Below are 21,376 nucleotides of genomic sequence, written 5' to 3' on the forward strand. Positions count from 1 at the left end.
GCCTGTCTGTACGGGCATACACAAATAGATACTTCATGTGAACACAACTATCTCCATACACCTAAAGCAGGCTAAATAAAAGAGAAACCGTGCCTTCTCCCTTCACAGACTTTCTAGTCACTCTTAATCTAATATTCCATAATACCAATTGGTATTCCACAAGATTGGTAGAGGCCCTTGACCAGAGTAAGAGGTGAGTATACTCCAAAAACACCCAACATTGCCAGTGAAATGTTGTGAAATGACACTTGATCTATGAAAAAGTACTGGATATATTTTGCACTAATAGTATCTAGTACAAAATAGTACACTCTATCGTTCCATCGTTGCTACATAGTACTAACTAGTGCTAGTTCTATAGTTGTTTCACGGAAAGAGTGCATACTATAAAACCGTGAAAAAGTTACTAACAAATGGTACAAATTAGTGCAAAATTTTGTAGGTCTAAGGTCTACTGAACTTACTAATTTGTGCAATTTCTTACAAGGTTTTTCTCGGATATGCAGTGTATACTCCATAGAGTTGACATTACAGACTCAATAACAACAAATGGCAAAGCAACTTTTTACAATGGGTTAATATTAAAAAAGATCGGTAAAATAATTTGACAATACGATCAATAAGTCTTAGTTACACTTGCAACAATGGCAAACAAAATAATAACAAAAATTAAAAAGCATTAAGATCCAAGGATCACTTAAATTAATGTGTAGTGCTCTTTCGTGCAACTTTCCTCGCGACAAACCTATGCACGTGTGCATGTTACCAAGAGAAAATGAACTGCCCATTATTTTTCTCTTGACGTTACACCTTATTTCATAGTGCAATTTAGATACATTTGTTGAAAAAGTAGAAACCAAAAATCTGTTTTCAAACTATAAATTTCAAAAATTCGTAGCACAAGAGACATTCTTTTAGCTTCCTTTTCTTGTATCTTTCTTTGGCGACGCAAGTTGCATGAAAAATCCTTCATAACTTGAGTTTTAATTTAGAATAAAAGTATCTTAATTAGGGTGTTAATCGGTAAAGAACGTAATGCAGTTACACATTTTATAAGCCAAAAATAAAAAATACATAAACTAACTGAGAAAAAGTATAATGTCAACTAATCTAATCTCAATTTAAAGAATTCTTATGTTTGGGTAGACCTTTTGAATGACCATCGTCTTGGATTGAGATGATGATGATAATAGTGGTATGAAGATGACGATGATGACTAGACAGAGCAACAGGACACTTACAGCAGAACATATTCGATACAGAGGGGGAGGCTTGTGATGCCTAGTTTACTAAACAATGTGTATGTATTTACATGTATTTTTTATTGGCACACAGCACTCCGCCATAGGCCTTTTCTGAGTTCGATAAACATGATGCATTGTGGTCTAGCTTCGGTACAAACAACACCATATAAAGCATGATGAACAAAATATATTTGTACCCAAGATAGACCACAATGCACGATGTTTATCGAACTCAGAAAAGGTCTATGCTTCCCCACTTACGATAGATCTGCTCTATAGAATGAACAATATTATTTATTCTGGAAACGTAATAAATGATACTTATCCATTTGTCTCACGATTTAGGGTCCTTTGTAGAAAGGACCGTGATCTTTTGACTGCAAAGCTGCTAGTCTTCATCACAGCTTGTCAAATCATCAATCACAACACTGATGTTCTGACTAACGGTATATAACAGACACACTGGTCCTGTCTTCACCATCACCTGATGAAGACTAGCTCCTTTTCATAACTGATGACCCTCGATCGTGAGACAAATGGATACATGTAAGTATTATTTATTAGATCTGTTTTAGTCGATCTACAAACTTTTATACACTAAAGTATCATTATTTTTTTACAAATAAGAAACTTACTTTGAATGTTTTGATATAAGTAAGCTCTAATAGGCTTCGTGATTATTTACTGGTATTTAAGATTGAAAAACTTTTTAAGCACGGACTGAAATGTATAGACATTTTATAGAGGTTTTGCACCATCACGTGACGGCAGCCAAGTTAGATTGCAGGAACGATACAATTGTTTTACATGAATTCAACAAGAATTCAATTTCCAAGTGCAAAGTGATTTTATTGTTCTGCCATCTATAACATAACTAGTCTTCTACGCAGCCCCTATTAGTGTCGTCACGAGTGAGCGTTGCGTGACCACACTAATAGCCCCTGCTTAGGAAACTATATCATAACTGCCAGCACGTCATGGAGCAAAACCTAACATAATTCCTTTCTAGGAACGAGGTCAATTCAGCTGGTTATGTAAACTGCGATTCAAAACAGCATTGGCTTCATTTTCCTAAATCTTCAAAATCAGTTAGAAAAAAGAAACAAAGGCAATTATGGTTCAATGCTTGCTGGAATTCAACCCTGGATAACTCAATCGTTGCTAACTTCAGGATACTTATGATATTGCCAACAGCAACCAAGGAAAACATAATCTATGAACTCAGTGGCTGAATATTTTTTGATAGAAATGTCGAACTTCAAATGATTATTTTCTAAAAACATGATAATACACGTTTTTGAATTTTGAAGAGAAAAATCAGCAACTCAAATACCTATAACATCACACTGCTTTCAGACCTCTGTATCCGAGTCATTGATCTCCATGTTATCCTCAGGGTCCAGGGTCACTAATGATGAGGGGCTTGTGCCAGAAGGTTTCAGGGCCCCTGTTGCTGTAAGAGCCCTAGGGAACCTTTGGTGGTACCTTCTCAGGGTGAGGTATTTTACAGCAACAAGTCGACCTATAGTATTACGAAAACCACATATTTTGTAAGTAGCTTTGAATATAATAAATCAAAGCTGCACTGCATAAAGCCAGTACTTACCATCAAACCAGGAACCATGAAGGCTCTTAAAAGCAACACCAGCAGAGTGGTGTGAGTCACATTTCACATAAACACAGCCCTGGAAAAAGAAGAATCTTATGAAACATCATTAAACTGGCCGAATGAGGTGACAGAGTGATGTTTTAAAAGTCCCTTTTATTGCAGGATTTTTAAAAGAGTTTAGGGGGTACTTCTATGTGCAAAAAAAAAAAGGTGTGTAGCTTCTCATACAACAATGTTGACATGTTGCAAGTTCCTTTTTCTTCATAGCAAAGAGCATAATAAATTAAGCAACAGTTGCTCTGCAAGTTGCAACTCAACTTAGTTGTATTACAAGTTGTGCAACTTTGTTGCCTGTATTAAGGCATTTCTACTAGCATTACCATTGAAGTGCAACCCGCAAAGCTTGATGTCTCACTTGCTGACTAGCATTTCAATGACCATCAAACTTGGAGTCACACTTAATATAAGATAATGGTATCAAGGAGTTTTTCTTGTGGTAGGAAATTTTAAATCAATTCCTCTCCCTCATGAACATTATTCAGAGTATAACTACCTCACTAGAACTCTTGTCGACAGCAATATGCACTATGTTAGCACCTGCATCAATACACTTTTCTAATATGGCATCCTGAATGAACACATGCCAATGCTCCTCCATCTCACTGCAGGGGGACAAGTTTGAACAATTAAGATAACTGGAAGTACATGACGTATAAATAAATATGCAACTCATGCAAATATCTCATCTTTCTTTCTGTGAGACCAGTTGAGATGTCTGGGTACTCTACTGATAGGTTATCTAATGCATTAACTACTCATGGGTGGATGGCATATAATCTAACAGGTTTTGCACCCCAATTGCTAAGGCAGCCGATATGTATCAAATTAGAATTTAGAAGTTAATTCTTGTGGAGGGAGGAAAAACCAGAGAACCTGGAGGGAAAACACTTGAAGCACACAAGAGAATCAACAAATAACTCTACTCACATATGACACGGAGCCAACAGGGTTCTAACCCAGGTCACAATGGTGATAGGTGACCCATTAGCGACACACACTACCTGTGCTTCCCTCAGGCTACCCAGTGGATGTTTTCCTTGTTTGGTTATACTTACACATCAGGATCAAACATGTTCCTTATCTTCAGGCAGGGGGTGGGGCTTATTATTGGTGGATTAACAGCCCACTGGAAATTCTCAAATGCTGAAATATTTCAAAAATAAACACTTAGTCTAGTAAAAATCCAAGCAAAGTAACCCAAATACAGAAATGGTAATATAACATGGTTAGAAATTACACTGCAATGTTAGATTGAGTATCCAAGGTTATTCATGAGACCCTAAAATAGGCATCTTTATGGTGCAGCAAGTCTTGAGTCATTATCAACTTTGAGGGGAAAAAAAGGGTTTCAAGAGTTCATAATGTGAGTAGGGTATCAATAGGTTGTTGGATAGGTTGTCATTTTAGCAATTTCTAGTTTAGATATTTATTTTGTTTTATCAGTGACCCCAAAAAAAAATTTTAACCACATAAAAATACTTGTTCTGTATTGTGTTTAATAAAGGAATGTATTCTGTCTTACTTTAAAAGTGGCTTTTATGTCTTAATTCCATCCAAAATACAGTAAAATTTAAGATACACACCTTGTCCTTGCCAACACTTAGGTTTCTTTGATTCCTGCAAGAACATCATTAGATAGAAGGTTGTACACAAGTCCATTGTTATCAGATGCATATTAAACAAAGTGGACCAAGGGTGGCTTTGAGCCTTATCATATGCTTTTGGGGGAAGAGAGGGGAGGGGAGGGATAATTTGTAGTGGTTAGCGGAGAGTACCCCTCTGATGGGATTTCTGTGTCACTGAGAACTTAATATGGAATGTTTCATGTTTTGCGTCCTGTCTATAAAATTCACTGCAGCCTGCCTGAGTTTGGGGCAAAATATGGAACATGAGACGACAGTCGCATAAGGGAAATTACACATTGGTTTTACTTACAGGTATAGCCATCTTGTGACCATGGTGTTTAGGAGATGTTACGTGAATCCACCTCCAGACTTCAAAGTCTTCACCAGCAATTCTCTGGCTTTCAACACGTATACGAGACTCATTAGCACTCAGGAATCTCACGGCACGGTTCCAAACATTTGACAGTGCTTGTCTGCAAGTAAGCCATTCAAGTGATAAATCATTGTCATTAGAGTGTACTGTTTTGTGCTACGTAACCAGATGGTAGTTAATAATCTTTCACATGCTAGCACTAACGATAGGCACAACAAATAGTTTGTTTTTCAAAAATTGGAAACTACGAAGCTCTGCTCAAACATTTCTGATGTTAAGTTTCAAGCCAAAATATAGCTACAGTGGAACCCTGTTTATCTGGCCACCGAAGGGACATTCAAAAGTAAATGTAAACGTATGGGCATTTCGTTGGGACCCAAAAGAGCTGACCGCAATAACAGGGTGGCTGTATTAAGTGGGTGGCCGTGAGACGGGGTTCCACTGTATTATTAAGTGTACATTTCTTACCTCTCGGGAGGTTTGATCAGCATATCTCTAACATGTGGAATAGGAAGATAAGGAGGAAGTTCCTTGTCTGTCTTGCATGCCTCGTGATGCTTGCGTAAAATATCTGATCAAACAAACCACAAAGTTCAAACACCTCAGATTATGGAGAGAGAGTGTTTCCCTCCCTTCCAAACAATCTAAATTCCAATTTGATCTGTTAGTTTAATAGCTGTGCCCTGACTTTGATTAGCCCAGTGTTTGTTACCATGTTCGATTTGTGAGTTAGCCATGCCCTGACTTGGATCAGTCCAGAGGTCGTTTCAGGGTTCAATCTGTGAGCTAGCCATGCCCTGACTTTGATCAGCCCAGCAGTGGTTTCAGGGTTTGCTACGAATGTTTGGTTGGATTGGTTTGGTGATTTACTCAATTTTTCCCTATTCTGAGGGATTTCTGAGATATTCCAGAAGAAAACACCCTTTACTGACCACCTCGGTCCATTTCTTTTACAGCATCGAAAACTCTGACTTCAAACTTAAATACCTATTATATTTTCCACAAATTTGTACATCTTATGAGTATCTTCTTCTTCTTTCCGCCAACGCCTGCGAACCATGAAGTAAAAACCAACAACCACTGCCACAACTGAAAAAAAATTGAAAATTCCAGAGATAAATTAAAAAAAATAAAATAAAAAATCTTTTTATTTAAGTGTCTAGTCCTTCTAGTGCATTTACACTGATTGGGGACACTTACACACGCACTACTTACACACGCACTACTACTACATTCAATATTCTATGCACACAAGGCTAAACTAACATGAAACAACTATAATAAACAGGACAGCTATTCCCTGTTAAAACAGGTTTCAGATATATAATACATAAAGGCCTAAAGGTTTCAGTTTGAGACATTATATATAAGGGCTTACCACATAAAACAATGACTAGAGCAGTCAGTATCTTATTTATTGACTGTTTTATTCGGCATAGAAGAGATTTGTTGGGCTTGGCAGAATCCAACCATTTGATTTGACTAGTTTCATTTGTTTCCTTATTTTCTTTATCATATGTCCTAAAACAAAAACAAAAACAAAAAAAACAAAAAACACAAAAAACAAAAAAAATCAAACTTTGTGACCTGAAATAATTTTAAAATGATTTTAATCATTATAATAACGTTATGCATATAGCAAGGAATAGACGGTCCTTTCCCGACCATGAAACAATGCCTCCATGTTTATATTTTTCTCTTATTCTCTCTATAATATATAAAGGCTTATTCTCTCTATCTCCTCCATGTCTAGGTTGAACTTGATGAAGTACAGTAGATGTATGAACACATCAAGTTCAATCTTGACCTTTTGTGGTCACTCAAGCCAATTCCAGAGAAGTCTATTTTATAAATTTTTTTATTAAACTCATTAATAATTCATGAAGGAAAACACAACAGAAATCATGACCGTGAAGAGTTTTGTAAATCAGATACAGAATCCTATTCATTTGCATAAACTTTAAGATGGATTTTCTTGGCCAGATTCACTTTTATCTTGAAAATTTTAGCGAAACACCAAGGAACTAACCTGGACGTTTGATAAGTAATCTACAGTATTCATGTCCGTGCTGTATCTAATATACAAACTCTCGCCTACGCCTCGAGTTTGTATATCGGATACAACACAGCCAATCATACTATATAAATTACTTAAAATATTAGGTATTTATACTATTGCATCAAAAGTAATGTACTTAGAAGGCTGGACATAGTGAACCGAGCAGTATGAAGGCCATTTATGATAAGGAATCCAGAAAATGACTGCTCATCATGAGTCTTTCCTGTAGCTCAGTGGTAGAGCATCTGACTGATATCTAGAAGGTCAGTGGGTTGCTTCTTATCAGGGGGATTTTTTTCTCAGTTCCTTACAACAAGAGACCAATGATAAATTATTTCTATAATTTTTTGATAGTTGATTGGCTTATGTGTAATGTTTTAATACTTAAGGCAATACCAATCAGTCTGAAGTAGGTAAAAGTCTATTGCATTTTAATTGTAGCTGCCCATACAGGATGGAAGTATGGTTTAATGGGTAGTAGAGTACCACATACAGTATTTAATATGTCCCACAAGGGCTAAACAATTACAGAACTTACCTAATACCATAATCATCAAAACTCTTAACTAGAAATTCTAAAGTTAATTCATGAGCTTCTTTTACAGTAGCATCTGACCAGTTTGGCTGGTGAGGGGAAAAAAAGAAGGTTGTGTTAGTACTTTATGTTTCAGCTCAGTCATACATTGTTCCTGGCTCAATGTTACTGGTCAAAGTGACCAGCAAGACCAGACAAGATCAAATTCTGACTGGACATTTTCCAATTACTGGCCCTTAAATTAAGCCCCCTGACCTTAATGCATGCAAAAATAAATACATGCATATTACAAAAAAAAACTGACAATAGGCAATGAGTTGTAGGTACCCCAAGACTCTCTTGGCAGCTCCCTGATACCACATGAATCATTATTCAAAAAATGTTCTTTTTATACTAAATGAACATACAATGTCAACTAAACCAACGTGAAATATATTTAATTACAGCACTTACATGGTCTTCAGTTATTTTTGCTTTTAATTCTTGTACAGAAATATTTCTTGCTTCATCTGCCTCTTGCTCGTCACATGCAAAACGGCCTGAAGATAAACCATATCTTACATTTTGTTCTAAAAAATAATTAATCCCCCCTCTCAATGTTTGATGTGGTCTTACCTGCTTTTTTAGACAAATTACTGAAAAAGATACAGAGCATAGATATTACTGGCTTGGCTTTGCAGTTATGCAGCTTTTCTAGGATGGAAAATATTAACAGTTTACACATGTAGTAAACATTAATATAATATGAATGAGTACAATAGGCCTTTTTCGTCTAAGCTTATTCTATTCATATTCATGTCTCTTCTTGTGTGTAACACCATGTTAAACAAAGAAACAATTCATGGAATGACAAATGGTCTGAAAATGTAAAAGATTACATCCAAAATAAAAGTGTCTATTCATTGGAGGGCTGTTAGATAAATAAATATTTATTTACTAGATATTCATATTGTTTATATATTTTATTATATTGTATTGCTTTGTTTAGTATTGTGCATTGCACTAGAACCATTACTTGTACAAGTACATAATGCGATTGAATTTGACCCCCTCTTTTCACCACCAACACACTCAAAATTAAAGACCCATTGTCACTTACCTGTGATGCACCGTGGTCACAGATGAATTTCGTGGTCCATGAAATTCAAAGATTCATATATTGAAAAATAACTTCATATTAAATCCTTTTCCAACATAGCACCAAGGCACAAAAATGATTCTTTTACATTCTTTTAAGGCTTTAGGGACTATCTAAGAGTTTATTCAAAATGTTGGAATTGTTTTTTCAGTGGAGACACGATTCAAAATGTAAACAAATTGTGATGCATCACGGTAAGTGGCAATGGGTCTTTAATGAGTAAAATGATAATACTTACATTCGAAAAGCCGTTTTCACAAAAAGGAAGAGAATCTATTATAGAAGAGAATATATATATTTTTCAAACATTTAAAAGTAATATTTTAGGGGGGGTATTAAGCAAATTGATGATAATTGATGTTGTATAATAATTAGATAATTAATAATTAGATAAGATTCAGTATGGCTACAAACTTGCCATATCAATAATTTGTAGTCATAGGATCTGCCAATGGACCAAAATGTAGAAGTAAACTAAAAACAAAAGCCTTGCAATACATGTCTGCTCTTTCTAATGTAGGTAATGATAATAGCTTTAAAATTAGATGCAAGAAAAATATTTTTCTATTATGTATGAATGGACCACTTAAAATCCCTAAACGAAAAAGGAAAATTTAACAAAAGCTATCAACCTTAGTAATAAATAAATAAATGACTCTCAAATATCGACTTGATCTTGTCAAAAACATATTTAACTATGATGAATTATTAATTAATGACAAGATACAAATCTCTATCATCTATTAGAGAAAAAAATTTCTTAATAAAATTAGGATAGAGCAGAGTCCAATCTTAGCGATGTACAAAGTACAAAGCTTCTTAGCCGAATTTAAACGGGTAATTCCAACATTATACAAATGATTTATATAACATAATAATAGAAACAGACAAAGGAATATCTATCAGACAAGATTACCAGCAACACCTGTAAAAATAACAAAAAAATCTAGACAAAACAAGTCTTTTTACCTTGCGTCGTTGATGTAATCCATTTTGAGTTGGGTGGAAAGTATTCCAAGTAATAGGCCAGAAGTAAAGCTATACAAAGTACAACTATAATCAGAATTAAAGAATTTACAAAAGAAGGTCTGGACAGTTTCTGCTCATTATATTTGTAGCGTCCATCTGTGCTATCTTGACCCGTGTCATGGTCAAAAGATTTCTCATCTGGATCAGGAACGTTTTCCTTTTGAACTCTGCTCTTGGAGCTCTCAGGACTGTCTCTTTTTCTCCGGAAAGAACGAAATCGAAAGGTTCCTCTTTGAAAAGGGCCAGCGTATGCACTTCTCTCGGAGTCGGATAAATCATCAGTAATATTGGATTCGTTAAGTGAGCTGAAACTTTGAATGGTGGGATTCTCGCGTTCTCTGTCGCCCCTTTGCACTCTTCCTAACGCTTCACTATCTCCATCCACGTTATCCTGCAAGGACTCATCTTCTTGTTTTACGCTTCTCCTACTCCCTGACTGTCTTCTCTTTGTTTTGAAGCTGGTATCTTCGGTTTCTTCATCACTTGAAAACCCGATCAGTTTTCTCGAAGGACTTCGTCTGGTTCTCGGAGAAGCCGGAGTGCTCTTTCGTCTAGAGTCCTTTTTACCACTTTTAGTTCGAGCGGTCCCTTCGGTTTGAAGCTTTTTCAGTTTACGAAGGAGCAGAGGTCGTGTAGTAGCAGTAACAGGTCCAACAGTTTCTCCCAGCTCTAGTAATTGAGCCCTAAGATCATCGTCTGTGATCGTGTTGTTGGCCGCCATGTTGGAAAACCAAACATCAAGGAAGTCAAGGCGTGGTTACACGGCTCATTGAATTGCCGCTGGCTATCAGACGGCCACAGGATTCCCAAAACCTCGAATCTTCGCGAACCTACCTAGCCGGGCGCCATATTTTTAATCAGTCCCCCATTTAACAATGTAAACTAGTTAGAAAAAGATATCTTTACCTATGAAATTCTTTGAACCCAGAGATAAAATGTTTTATCATATCTCGAAATCTACAAGTGGTTCTAAAACGAGCCTTCAAGCTCGCGTCTTTACCAATATCTATGCGGTAGGACTAGAATTTATGGAATTTGTTTAATCAGGATATATAAGGAAATGAACTGATAGAAAAACTTGTGGAAGGTGCATATATGATGATTACGAGATGCGCAGATCTCTGCTGCTTTGCGCGTGTTTACATGCAGGGAATCGGCGTTAGTGGGAGTTGCTTTGCGCGCGTGTGTGTGTGCTGACATGAGTGTAAGAGGGTTGAACGTCGACATTTTATATTTTAATTCGTTCTTTCGAAAATAATAGTGTTGAACAAACAATCACCCCTCTCTCCTTCGTTGAAAATATGACAAAGAAGAGATTTCCCCAGGTTTATCAAGGAAGACCCTACACAATGGAATATCCCACTTGTCACTTTCTAGTATACGCACGAGCCTTTACAGCGAAAAGCCGCATGAAAGAAACACTTTTTTTCAAGTCATGCTGTAATAATTCTCAAATATTTGTGATGCGTAGATTCAACACTTGACGCATGATGAGAAGGAAGGGGTCAAACTGACGGATATTCAATGTCTTTCAAGCATTTTGATTGGCTGTATATTCTATGGCGTGGGATAAATATACATCTTCTCATGTTCCATAGTAAATTTTAAATGGCGAACCCCGGCCCCCCTGCATTTGTCCCTGGTAATTAGTGACTAATTTTAAAAGTGCTAGATTTTGTTCAATTCGATAGATAGCAAGGAGGAGCCTTAGTAGGCATCACTTGTAGAAATTCTAATGATCACTAGGACACGCATGCACAATGCGCTAAATTCCTGTATTACAGCTAATAATTACTGATCTTATCAAAATCCATTGTTTTCAGTCTGCATTATCCCAACGAATGCATAGAGGAAAATCAGACATATTTAGTTCATTCATTATTGGCTTTGTTTCTATGATAAACAAGCTAGAAAGAAAGCAATTGGATTTTGATAAGAACGATAATTATACTAGATAATCACTTCGGCACGCAGCCCTTAGCTGCCTGCATTATACCTACGAATGCTGCGTGCCTCAGTAATTATCTATTAAATAACGTTGCTAGCCCTGCGTAATTAAAACCTCTAATCCTAATAATTCATTCAGTATTGAAACGATCAATTAACACGCCACAGCGCGCTAGGTCTAATATCAAAATATAAATAATAGAGGTTGAAAAACAACACCGAAAACTTGCAGATGTGTCTTCCATCTCAGAGCAAAGTAGATAATATTCCCAAGTCATTAATCTCAGCCATCTATGGTAAATTTCAATACCATCAACGGACAGGAATTTGAACTGTGCGGCGTATCAATTTTGAATCCAGACTCTTTTCCACCAACTCAGCTGGGAATCGCACCCAGTCCTCCTGGCTCGTAAGCCGAGCGTGCCCTGTTACACTACTGAGTTTGGGGTGGGTTTTAGAGACAGGAAGGCCAAAACAAATGCCAATCGAAATGAAGAAGACTAATTTGTTTATTTAAGTATTTGCAAATTTTAAAAACTCTGGCACACATCGAAAAAACCAATATAAGGTTATATATCTTTATAAACTATGATCATCCTCAGAACTGGACCCTTTCAGCATCTAGGAGTGCATATAGAAGCATCTTTGAACGCCACATGGAAAGGATCTCGAGACTGGAATAAAAATCTTTAATATTAGGGAACCACGGGATCTTGGAAAACGTCGAAAATCCCAATTGCAAAGAAAAATTAACCCGTTTATTGAAAAACCAAAAAGTTTGAGGTGTTCGTTGAAAGACCAAAAAGTTTGAGGTGTTCGTTGAAAAACCAAAAAGCTTGAGACGTTCGTTGAAAAACCAAAAAGAGTTGAGGTGTTCGTTGAAAAACCAAAAAGCTTGAGACGTTCGTTGAAAAACCAAAAAGAGTTGAGGTGTTCGTTGAAAAACCAAAAATCTCGAGGCGTTTGTTGAAAAACCAAAAAGAGTTGAGGTGCTCGTTGAAAAATCAAAAAGCTCGAGGCGTTCGTTGAAAAAGCAAAAAGCTTGAAGCGTTTGTTGAAAAAGCAAAAAGCTTTAGGCGTTCGTTGAAAGACCAAAAAGCTCGAGGCGTTCGTTGAAAAACCAAAGAGCTTGAAGAGCTTGAAGAAAAACCAACTGAAAAGCTTGAGGTGTTCATTGAAAGTATAAAAAAAGAAGGTCAACTCGACGCTGATTCCGTGAAAGACCAAGAATTGACAACCTCTAAAATTATCGGTACACGTCGTAAAATATAAAAATAAGGATGCCAAAAGTGTGTGTGCGAATTGATCGAATATTTTTTAGTTTTATATCCTACAACGTCCTTGAAATTAGGTGTGGCTTAGGCCAGATTTAAATTTTATTTACTAATGACATGAATTAGTGTGCCAGAGCCTCTGGAAAAACGTAAGCCAAATCGAGCAAATATAAAAAAAGCCAATTATATTCCTTTCAAAACCTTTATCCATGAAAATCGTTTGTCTAATTTTTGGTACGCTGCCAGCTACGAAAAACCAGAGACTAGGGAATGGCCGAAAAATCTCCCTGGAAACGTAGTCCTCCACCTTATGCAAGCGCACGACCTTGGAGGGCTAAAGGTGTATAACATAACTGAAACTGCAAGTGCGTGTACATGGTCACGATGTATTTATATATTATCAAATAGCAATAACCTGGATTTCTGGTCTGAAAGAGAAAAAAAAGATATTATTAGTACATTGCATGCCGACATATTAAATTTACAAATAAGCACAACATTTAATGTAAAGGTTTTAGAAGAATAGTTTTTCCCTCTGCAAAAAGAGAAAAAGAAAACTGTTAGCAATTGAAATTTTGAGTTGAAAAGCCAAATAACTTGGAGGCGTTCGTTGAACCAAAAAACTTGGTCTTCGTTGAACCAAAAAGCTCGAGATGTTCATTCAACCAAAAAAGCTTCAGGCATTTGTTGAAAACCAAAAAGCTTCAGGCGTTCCTTAAAAAACCAAAAAGCTTGAGACGTTTGTTGAAAAACCAAAAAGCTTGAGGCGTTCGTTGAAAAACCAAAAAGCTCGAGGCGTTTGTTGAAAAACCAAAAAGCTCGAGGCGTTTGTTGAAAAACCAAAAAGCTCGAGGCGTTTGTTGAAAAACCAAAAAGCTTGAGGCGTTTGTTGAAAAACCAAAAAGCTTGAGACGTTCGTTGGAAAACCAAAAAGCTCGAGACGTTTGTTGAAAAACCAAAAAGCTTGAGGCGTTTGTTGAAAAAACCAAAAAGCTCGAGACGTTTGTTGAAAAACCAAAAAAGTTTGAGACGTTCATAGCAAACCAAAAAACTCAGAAGTGTTCGTTGAACCAAAAAGCTTGAGGCGTTTGTCGAAAAAAACAAAAAGCTTGAGGCGTTTGTTGAAAAATCAAAAAGCTTGTCAAGCTTTCGTTGAAAAACCAAAAAACTTGAGGCGTTTGTGTAGAAGGGAGGGATATTCCTAGCTGAAGAAAGAACTATCTAGGGCCCCGCCCATCTTCAAAAAAGTATATGATTGTTGTGTGTGTGCAATCATGAAAAGGGAGAATATTCCAGGATTCTCAAGGAAGTAAGGAATACTTCAGAGAGATCTGGAATATCCAGGAACCCAAACCCTCGAATCTATCATTACATCATGCTACCGAATAAGAGTAAACTTAGAAAAGGAAGGATATTCCAGGATTCTCAAGGAAGTAAGGAATACTTCAGAGAGAGCTGGAATATCCAAGACTCAAAGCATCGAATATATTTCTATCGTAATTGACCTATGTGATAGAATAAAAAGCTAAGACAAAATCTACAAAACCGAACTTTAAATATATCGTCGAAAATTAACGGTTATATTCGAACGATAGAAATATCGAAATGATCTAAGAGCAAGAGTAATTAAAGAGTATGATGAACTACCACCGCATGCTATCGAAGTAAAAACATGGTCGAAAGAAAGAAATCTACAACCTAGCATTCATTCTTGAAGACTAATTAATTAACTAGTAACATAATCTGTAGAAGTAACAAGAACTACTACAAAAAATAATGAATATACATTAATCATAAAACTTTGTATATTTCATACAAAATCCTATCCTATAAAGAAGCTACCACTGGCATGCCCGTTGCATGATGAAACAGAAATTTATTGCAGACTTGTCTTCCCTCTCGGAGGCAGCCGAGTTTGGCTGTTCTTGGTAAACTTGAACCACGACTGGAAAGCAATCACTACACTGGAGCAAGCAAGTCAGGATTTCATCACAACCATCCACCGAGGGGGAGGGGCGAGGCGAGGACATTAAGCCGAGTGATCCTGACTGTACCTAGTCTTACGAGAGCACGCAACTGGCCAGTCTAAGCTAAGAATAGAAGGCATCTAACCTTAGGCGCTGTGTGAGGGGAGTGAGTGATCAGGTACTGGCCAGCGTTACTCAAGTAAGCCTGAACTCCAGTAAACTAAAGTTCACACCTTACATATGTAGATCCTGTGTCTTCATCGACGTGCAGCGTTGCCAAATTGGTGACTAAAGTTCATTAGAAAAGCTAACCTAATACTGGCCAATTGACCCTGGTCGAGACGACCAGTCAAAAACACTAAGAATCCGCCATAACCCTCCTAGTTTTAAGATAGTGGTAGCTTCTTGTCAAACGAATAATTATTGGGACCAGCTGTTCATCTGGATCCCTCTTACTGCTAACCTAAGAACTTTCTAGATCGAATCACAAAAAACATTGCAGTATATTTTGACTTGCAGCATAAGAATCCAATTTCACGTAAGCGTTCAAGAACGGAAATATTAATTTTTCGCAAATGTCTGCAAGACAAAGACCTAACCTAGTGAGTTCAGTATAGAACAAGTTCCTTTTTGATTTAGGAACTGCTTCTCCCGCACCTTCTTTCCATCTAACTGCAATGCAACAATAGGAAGACAAAGAACAAGTTCGGAGTCAGCCAAACCAAAAATGATTAAATTTAAATTAAATTTTCTTTCAACTTGTTCAGGATCTTCCACCATCAACTCAGTCTTACGATACGCAGTAGTCTTCTTCTTGCTTCTAGTACTTTATATAACCACTTCCAATAATGAATAATAACCTGAAAAATGTAAAAAATGTCAGTATTTGGTGAAAAACACTTTTCTTTTCATAACGGTGAAAAAGAATATTGACAAACAAGAATTGAAAAGTCTTAAAAATTTCATCGACGACTTTCGTCAAGGAAGATGAAAGCGCGCCAAAATGAAAACGTCAGAAATTTGTTTAAAATTTGGAAAATGCTTACGAAATTTCAAAGAAAAGTGGAAAATTATAAGCCCAGTAACTCAAAATGAATGATTTTTCATCGACAGAACAATAAAGGCCAACTATTCAAACGAATCCAAGTTGCAGAGTATTGAAAAGCGCGCGAAACCAAATCGAAACATTTTACGTCTAATGAGGAAAAAAAAAACGCATCAAAACTCAGATAAAATAATCTTCTAAAGTTACAATATCTAAATAAGACTATATGCACAATAAAATGATATAACTTATAACAATATTGAAGAAAGTTGTAAAAAGCAAGAGAAGTTGTGGTCTTTTGGACTCGTGGTCGCTTTGCACTGCATGAAAATGTTCTCAAAATTTATGAAAATTCTGTTGAAAACATTAAGGAACAACAGGGAAATGTTCAACTCGGCAAGTATTTTGGTTCAAAAGTAAAGAAAGTTTCCGAATAATTTGTATTTCCCGCTTCCCAGTAATTATCAGCTGAGCACAGTGCGTTCAGTCGACACCGTGAATGGAATTTTTCTTCTTGAAGCAAAATTGTAAAACTTCTGCTGAAGACATTAAAAAACAACACAGAACTGTTCAACTCGGCAAATATTTTTGTTCAATAGTAAAAAATGTTTCCAAATAATTTGTATTTCCCGCTGCACAGTACAGTCACGTAATTATCAGCTGTTGGTAACTCGTATCTTTTCGGGATGATAAAAAGTGTTTTACGTCAAAAAAAGCAAGAAAAATAGCGTTTACATCTTGTGGCTAGGAAGGTCCTGTGTAAAACTACACATTTGAATTGCCAAAAGTGGAAAAGTTAAGAAAAATGGTTAACTTTAAGGTAATTTTTGCAGGAACAGAGTGGTACATACCTGACTTTCTACACGTCAACTTGATTATGAAGTCAAGCCCCACAAACCAGAAACCTAATGCTGCATTCCTCATGAATCAACCGTCAATCAAACAATACCAGCCAATAAGATTAGACTACGTTCGACGTGATTGGCTATTGTTATTGCTCGTGATAATGCGACACGCTTTTACCAATAGCATCAGTCTATTTTTCGCGCTTTTTAAGCTGTCATTCAAAAAGTCTAGTCCAATAGAATCTTATCATCGAAACGCCCTCTGTTTTATTGGTTAATATTTTATTTGCACGTGGAATAAACTGTCAATGAAGAGCTCGCTTCCAATAGGAATCAATCTTTGCTTTTCATGCTTTTTCGTCGCTTTCAATGAAATCACTTTTATCCACCGATCGGAGAAAGCGAAGAAGTAATTTATTTAAATTAGTACATTCTTTTTTTCATATGAACAATTAAAATATTTAATCTGGGCTTTGTTTACAAGTTTTTTATTTATTTAAAGAGATAAAAGTATTCCCTGTGAAACGAATATAGTTTCTTTCTGCTTCGCTTTAATACTCCCATTTCGAGTTCGCCTTTGCTCAGTCTTCAGTCTTCTCAGTCTCAGCCTCAATTGTGTACAAATGTGTTCTTTTCTTTTATTAAGGTCCATTGTAGAGTAAGGAATATACGTACTACGGAACAATTCGAGTTGATTAAAATGCCACGGATTTTGGTTGAATAGCTGAATAACGTACAACCGAGACTGAACAAAAGAGAATTCGAAACTGGACTATTTCCTAATGCATTTATATTAGCGCGCCTCTTTGCAGACGTTCTTTGTGGCAGTCATCTGCAAAGGAGGCTATATTTACGTTTATCATGCAATTGTGCCGGTTTTCCATTAGTTTTTGCAAGAACAATGAGGCATGTCAGTTTTTTATTCATTTCCTAGTTTTGATTGTTTTGGCAAGTTCTAAACTAGTTGGTACAGTGCTTACCATTTAGGGGGGTTTCATTTATTAGCGCAAGGGGGTCGGCAAAAACACATGGAAATCTTTACAAACATCCCCCCATCCCTAACCAAATTCTTAAAATAACGTAACCCTCCCCACCATTTTGCCGCCGGTTGAAAATTTGTTCGGTAGGGGGAGGGGGACATTGTCTTCCGGAAAATGATACATGCGTCTACTGAAAGAACCGAAAAGAGCGGAAAACAATCGGAAGAACGACTTTTCCAGAACTTTCGAATTGTTATGATACATACCATTCGTTTTTCCAATCAGAATTTCTATAGTTTTTCGGGTAAATGTTAAATACCCCTTTTCACAGTATTGCTATCTAAGGCGCGATTACACGGAACAATTTTCTCTGCAATTTGTCTCTCAACGTAGTTGCGACAGAAGTTGCATGGAGCATTGCAAGCGTGTGACCTACAGCGCAATTTGAAAAATGTTGAGAGACAAGTTACTGCAATCGTTGCCAAAAGTAGAATAGTCCCCTTTACAGCTCCCTGCGCCATCTTGAAAGGTAGCCGTGCCTTGCAATGATAGCTAGGGACCTGTGAATAACTTTTAAAAGCTGTTTAAAAAAGGTCTCTATCATTGCAAGCTCATCGTTCGTCTCTCTTCGATGCAAAGGCTCGACTGCCTTTCAAGATGGCGCAGGGAACTGTGAAAGGGACTATTCGTTTCTACTTTTGACAACGATTGCATCTCAGTTGCACCAACGCCGTTGCGAGACAAGTTGCAGTGAAAATAATTGCTTCGTGTAATCGCGCCTTTAACATACTTTAATCCGCTCCAAATCATGCACACCTCACTTACAATAATAACATTAACTCATTAGCATGTAGATTTACGAATTTACTTCTAGATATGATTAATAAATGATAAATGATAACTAGTAATAATAATAAATCATGAAATATGCATGCGGTTCTAAGTTCTGATATTCCACAGCTACTCTTAATGCCAGTTTCTTTTCCTTTAGTATGGGATTCCTGTGTCGGACATGGTTATCCTTTACTGATACGAATATTAGAAAGCACTTTGGATATAGACTCAAAGAAAGGGTCGCAGAATGTCCTAATACAAAGTCCCCAGACTTTACCAAAGCACTGGAGCTCAATGAGGTATCCTCTTAGGCAGGGCATGATACACCAGATGTAGTCAAAACTAAGACACGCAAAATAACATCCCACAGAGAATGGCTGTAGGGACACCAAAGATGGCCGTCAGGATGCGGTAACACCAGTACTTAGTGGCTACAAAGGTCGAGAAGGATGTTTTCCACACTCCATCGATGCTGTGCGTGCCTTCTGGTTCGGCGAAAACGTCTTGATAAAATACCTATAGGAAGAATAGTTTTACAATAGTACTTCATGAGACGATCTCATAAGACACCAATAATTTCTACCGTCACTAAGAACAGCGGCCGAACAACATAGACATCCTCATCATCATCAGGAGCATGATCGTCATCGTCATCATCATCAGCATCATCATCATCAGCATTAGCATCATCGGCATCACCACCATCAGCATCATCATCAGCATCATCAGCATCATCACCATCATCATCATTATGATCAGCATTAGCATCATCAGCATCAGCATCATCGTCATCACCATCACCATCACCATCACCATCACCATCACCATCACCATCACCATCACCATCAGCGATCGAAATGTGACCGTACGTATCATGCGTATTAAGCCCACAAGGCATGTATGATTGAACCAAGACACACGTGCTAGCCCGCTGGAGGTACATAAGCTAAGCGCAGAGCAAGTGTGATGCGCGGACCGTCGAATGGCTTTAAAAAAAGTCTACTGATCAGTGTATTATAAACTTAACGTCCCGCGATTTTTGGCAATGTCAAAAAGAACTTGCTCTGAAACATCATTGATTGCTGATAACAATTTGTTCATACGCTGTCTAAGAGTCTAATTATAACTATCCGTGCAGGAAATGAAAAAGAGAAGCGCAAAAAATAACTGAATGACTGAATCGTATTATCGTATTAGTATTAGTGCGTATTATCGCACTAATTGGGGACACTTTTCGCTCACACGCACTACCACTTCATTTAATATTCTATGCACACAACGCTCCAACTCACTTATAGTTCCGTTCCGGCCTCAGTTCCTATGATCAAAGCGTTCCCAAAACTAGTCTGTCAGACTTTTGCTTCTTACTATAAGTACAATGAAAGAGAGTTGTTGGTCAACTTCTTAAAAGAGGATCAAAGTTTAGAATTAAAGTGAATCGTCTCACCTCAAGACAAAAAAACTTGTCTAAGATGATAACTTTCTCCTCTTTACAGCATAACAATTCTTTGGAATCAGAATCGTAATCATAGGCGTTTGATCGAGATGTTCATATATCTTTTGAAGCACAATTTGACAAGTATAAAGAGATATTCAAGTATATGGACATATTCAAGAGCCCCTATACATAAGGCACTTAAATTGCCCTTATGTGTAACATAAAAGTCGGATATCTTTCTTACCCTCACGTGGTCATTCATTTGAGTCGGGTCCCTATCTCCCAGATTCAGTTGATGTCCTTGATTAATTTCTTTCTGGCTTCCTCGGATTTCGACAGACACTTGATCGGTCGACATCTTGCTTGAACTGACTTAACCAGGCTTCTGAGTTCGTTTGGTTTAAATTTGAAGTCAAGACGAAAAGACCAAAAATATCACGACGCTACTTGCATGGGTTCTTTGTTTCATGCATTTTTCATTGTTTATTTGAGATAATCATATGCTTAATGTAATTGGAGAACGAATCTGATTGGCTTACAAAATCTTAAAGAAAACAAATCAAAACTGAAGACAATTGACTTACGGGTACTATAAACGCGCACAGGAACAATAAACCAACATGGCTTCGAAGTGGCTTCCACACAAAACCTCGTGAACTAAGAATGGATAATGATATCAAAAATTGAATTAAATTATGATAATAACTAACATTATCCGCCAATGTCACAATAAAATCAATTTAGTAAATAAACGATAATCAAAGAAAGCCAAAATGAAACGATAATCCTGAAACAATTTGACAAGTAAATATTAATTAAAAATATTAATTCCGTGTTGCAAAAACAGAGTTTCAGAGTTTTGAGTTTTTATTTGTTTGGACTAAAAGTATTTTTATTATTGGCAATATGACAAAATAATTTTAATGAACTATTAGCACGAATGGCGTTATTACTTTATTTGTCTAGGAAATCGACTACAACTCGGTATTTATAGGTACGAGTGATGTTTTGAAAGTTTTCAAAATTGGACGGGCCTTTAGGTAAGTCCAATTTGAGAACTTTCAAAACATCACGAGTATCTATAAAATCAGAATTGTACGATAAGATTGTGCGATTTTTTGTTTATAATACACTCAAAAAATTGAGCAAATTAATTGGGACTCTACAGAGTACAATTTGGGATTTAATTGTAATTTTGTAGAGTTTATTATGAGTATAAATATTTCAGCTTCGATTTCCTGCGTGGAAAAAGTTTTTATTCAGTTTTATGAGCGCTGTTCTAATCAACTGAAATCGCTAACAGCGTAAGAAAACAGATCAAACGAGAATTCAGCAAATTTTCAAGGATTATGAACGTTCTGACATTCACTAGTT

The 21,376-nt window shown here is 36.7% G+C and overlaps 2 protein-coding genes across 2 annotated transcripts; both read right to left on the reverse strand.

Moving 5' to 3' along the window:
* Nucleotides 1-559: 559 nt before the first annotated feature.
* Nucleotides 560-10,401, reverse strand: LOC116297582 (inner nuclear membrane protein Man1). Its single transcript, XM_089039383.1, has 14 exons — nt 9,613-10,401; nt 8,878-8,916; nt 8,121-8,198; nt 7,959-8,044; nt 7,509-7,594; nt 6,290-6,432; nt 5,899-6,000; nt 5,380-5,482; nt 4,849-5,011; nt 4,497-4,530; nt 3,969-4,056; nt 3,407-3,515; nt 2,851-2,929; nt 560-2,766 (listed from the first exon to the last, which is right to left on the reverse strand). Exons 1-14 carry the CDS (start codon nt 10,391-10,393, stop codon nt 2,597-2,599), a joined length of 2,061 nt encoding a protein of 686 aa, XP_088895509.1. The 5' UTR covers nt 10,394-10,401; the 3' UTR covers nt 560-2,596.
* Nucleotides 10,402-18,577: 8,176 nt separating this feature from the next.
* Nucleotides 18,578-20,452, reverse strand: LOC116297549 (caveolin-1). The gene is given in 3 exon segments (XM_031705796.2): nt 18,578-18,923; nt 18,925-19,080; nt 20,247-20,452. Coding segments are annotated over 3 exon segments (447 nt in total). The 5' UTR covers nt 20,361-20,452; the 3' UTR covers nt 18,578-18,746.
* Nucleotides 20,453-21,376: the final 924 nt, after the last annotated feature.

Source organism: Actinia tenebrosa, unplaced genomic scaffold, assembly GCF_029948245.1.
Source record: "Actinia tenebrosa isolate PJP-AT-01 unplaced genomic scaffold, QUT_ActTen_1.0 PGA_scaffold6__47_contigs__length_16458017, whole genome shotgun sequence".
Lineage (NCBI taxonomy): Eukaryota > Metazoa > Cnidaria > Anthozoa > Actiniaria > Actiniidae > Actinia > Actinia tenebrosa.

Coding starts and splice junctions, on each gene's coding strand:
- LOC116297582 (XM_089039383.1), bottom strand. CDS start 10,393: ATGGCGGCCAACAACACGATCACAGACGATGATCTTAGGGCTCAATTA. Junction 5,483..5,898: donor ATTTGTGGAAAATATAATAG/GTATTTAAGTTT, acceptor TTGTTTGATCAG/ATATTTTACGCAAGCATCAC. Junction 3,516..3,968: donor AACATGTTTGATCCTGATGT/GTAAGTATAACC, acceptor GTCCCCCTGCAG/TGAGATGGAGGAGCATTGGC.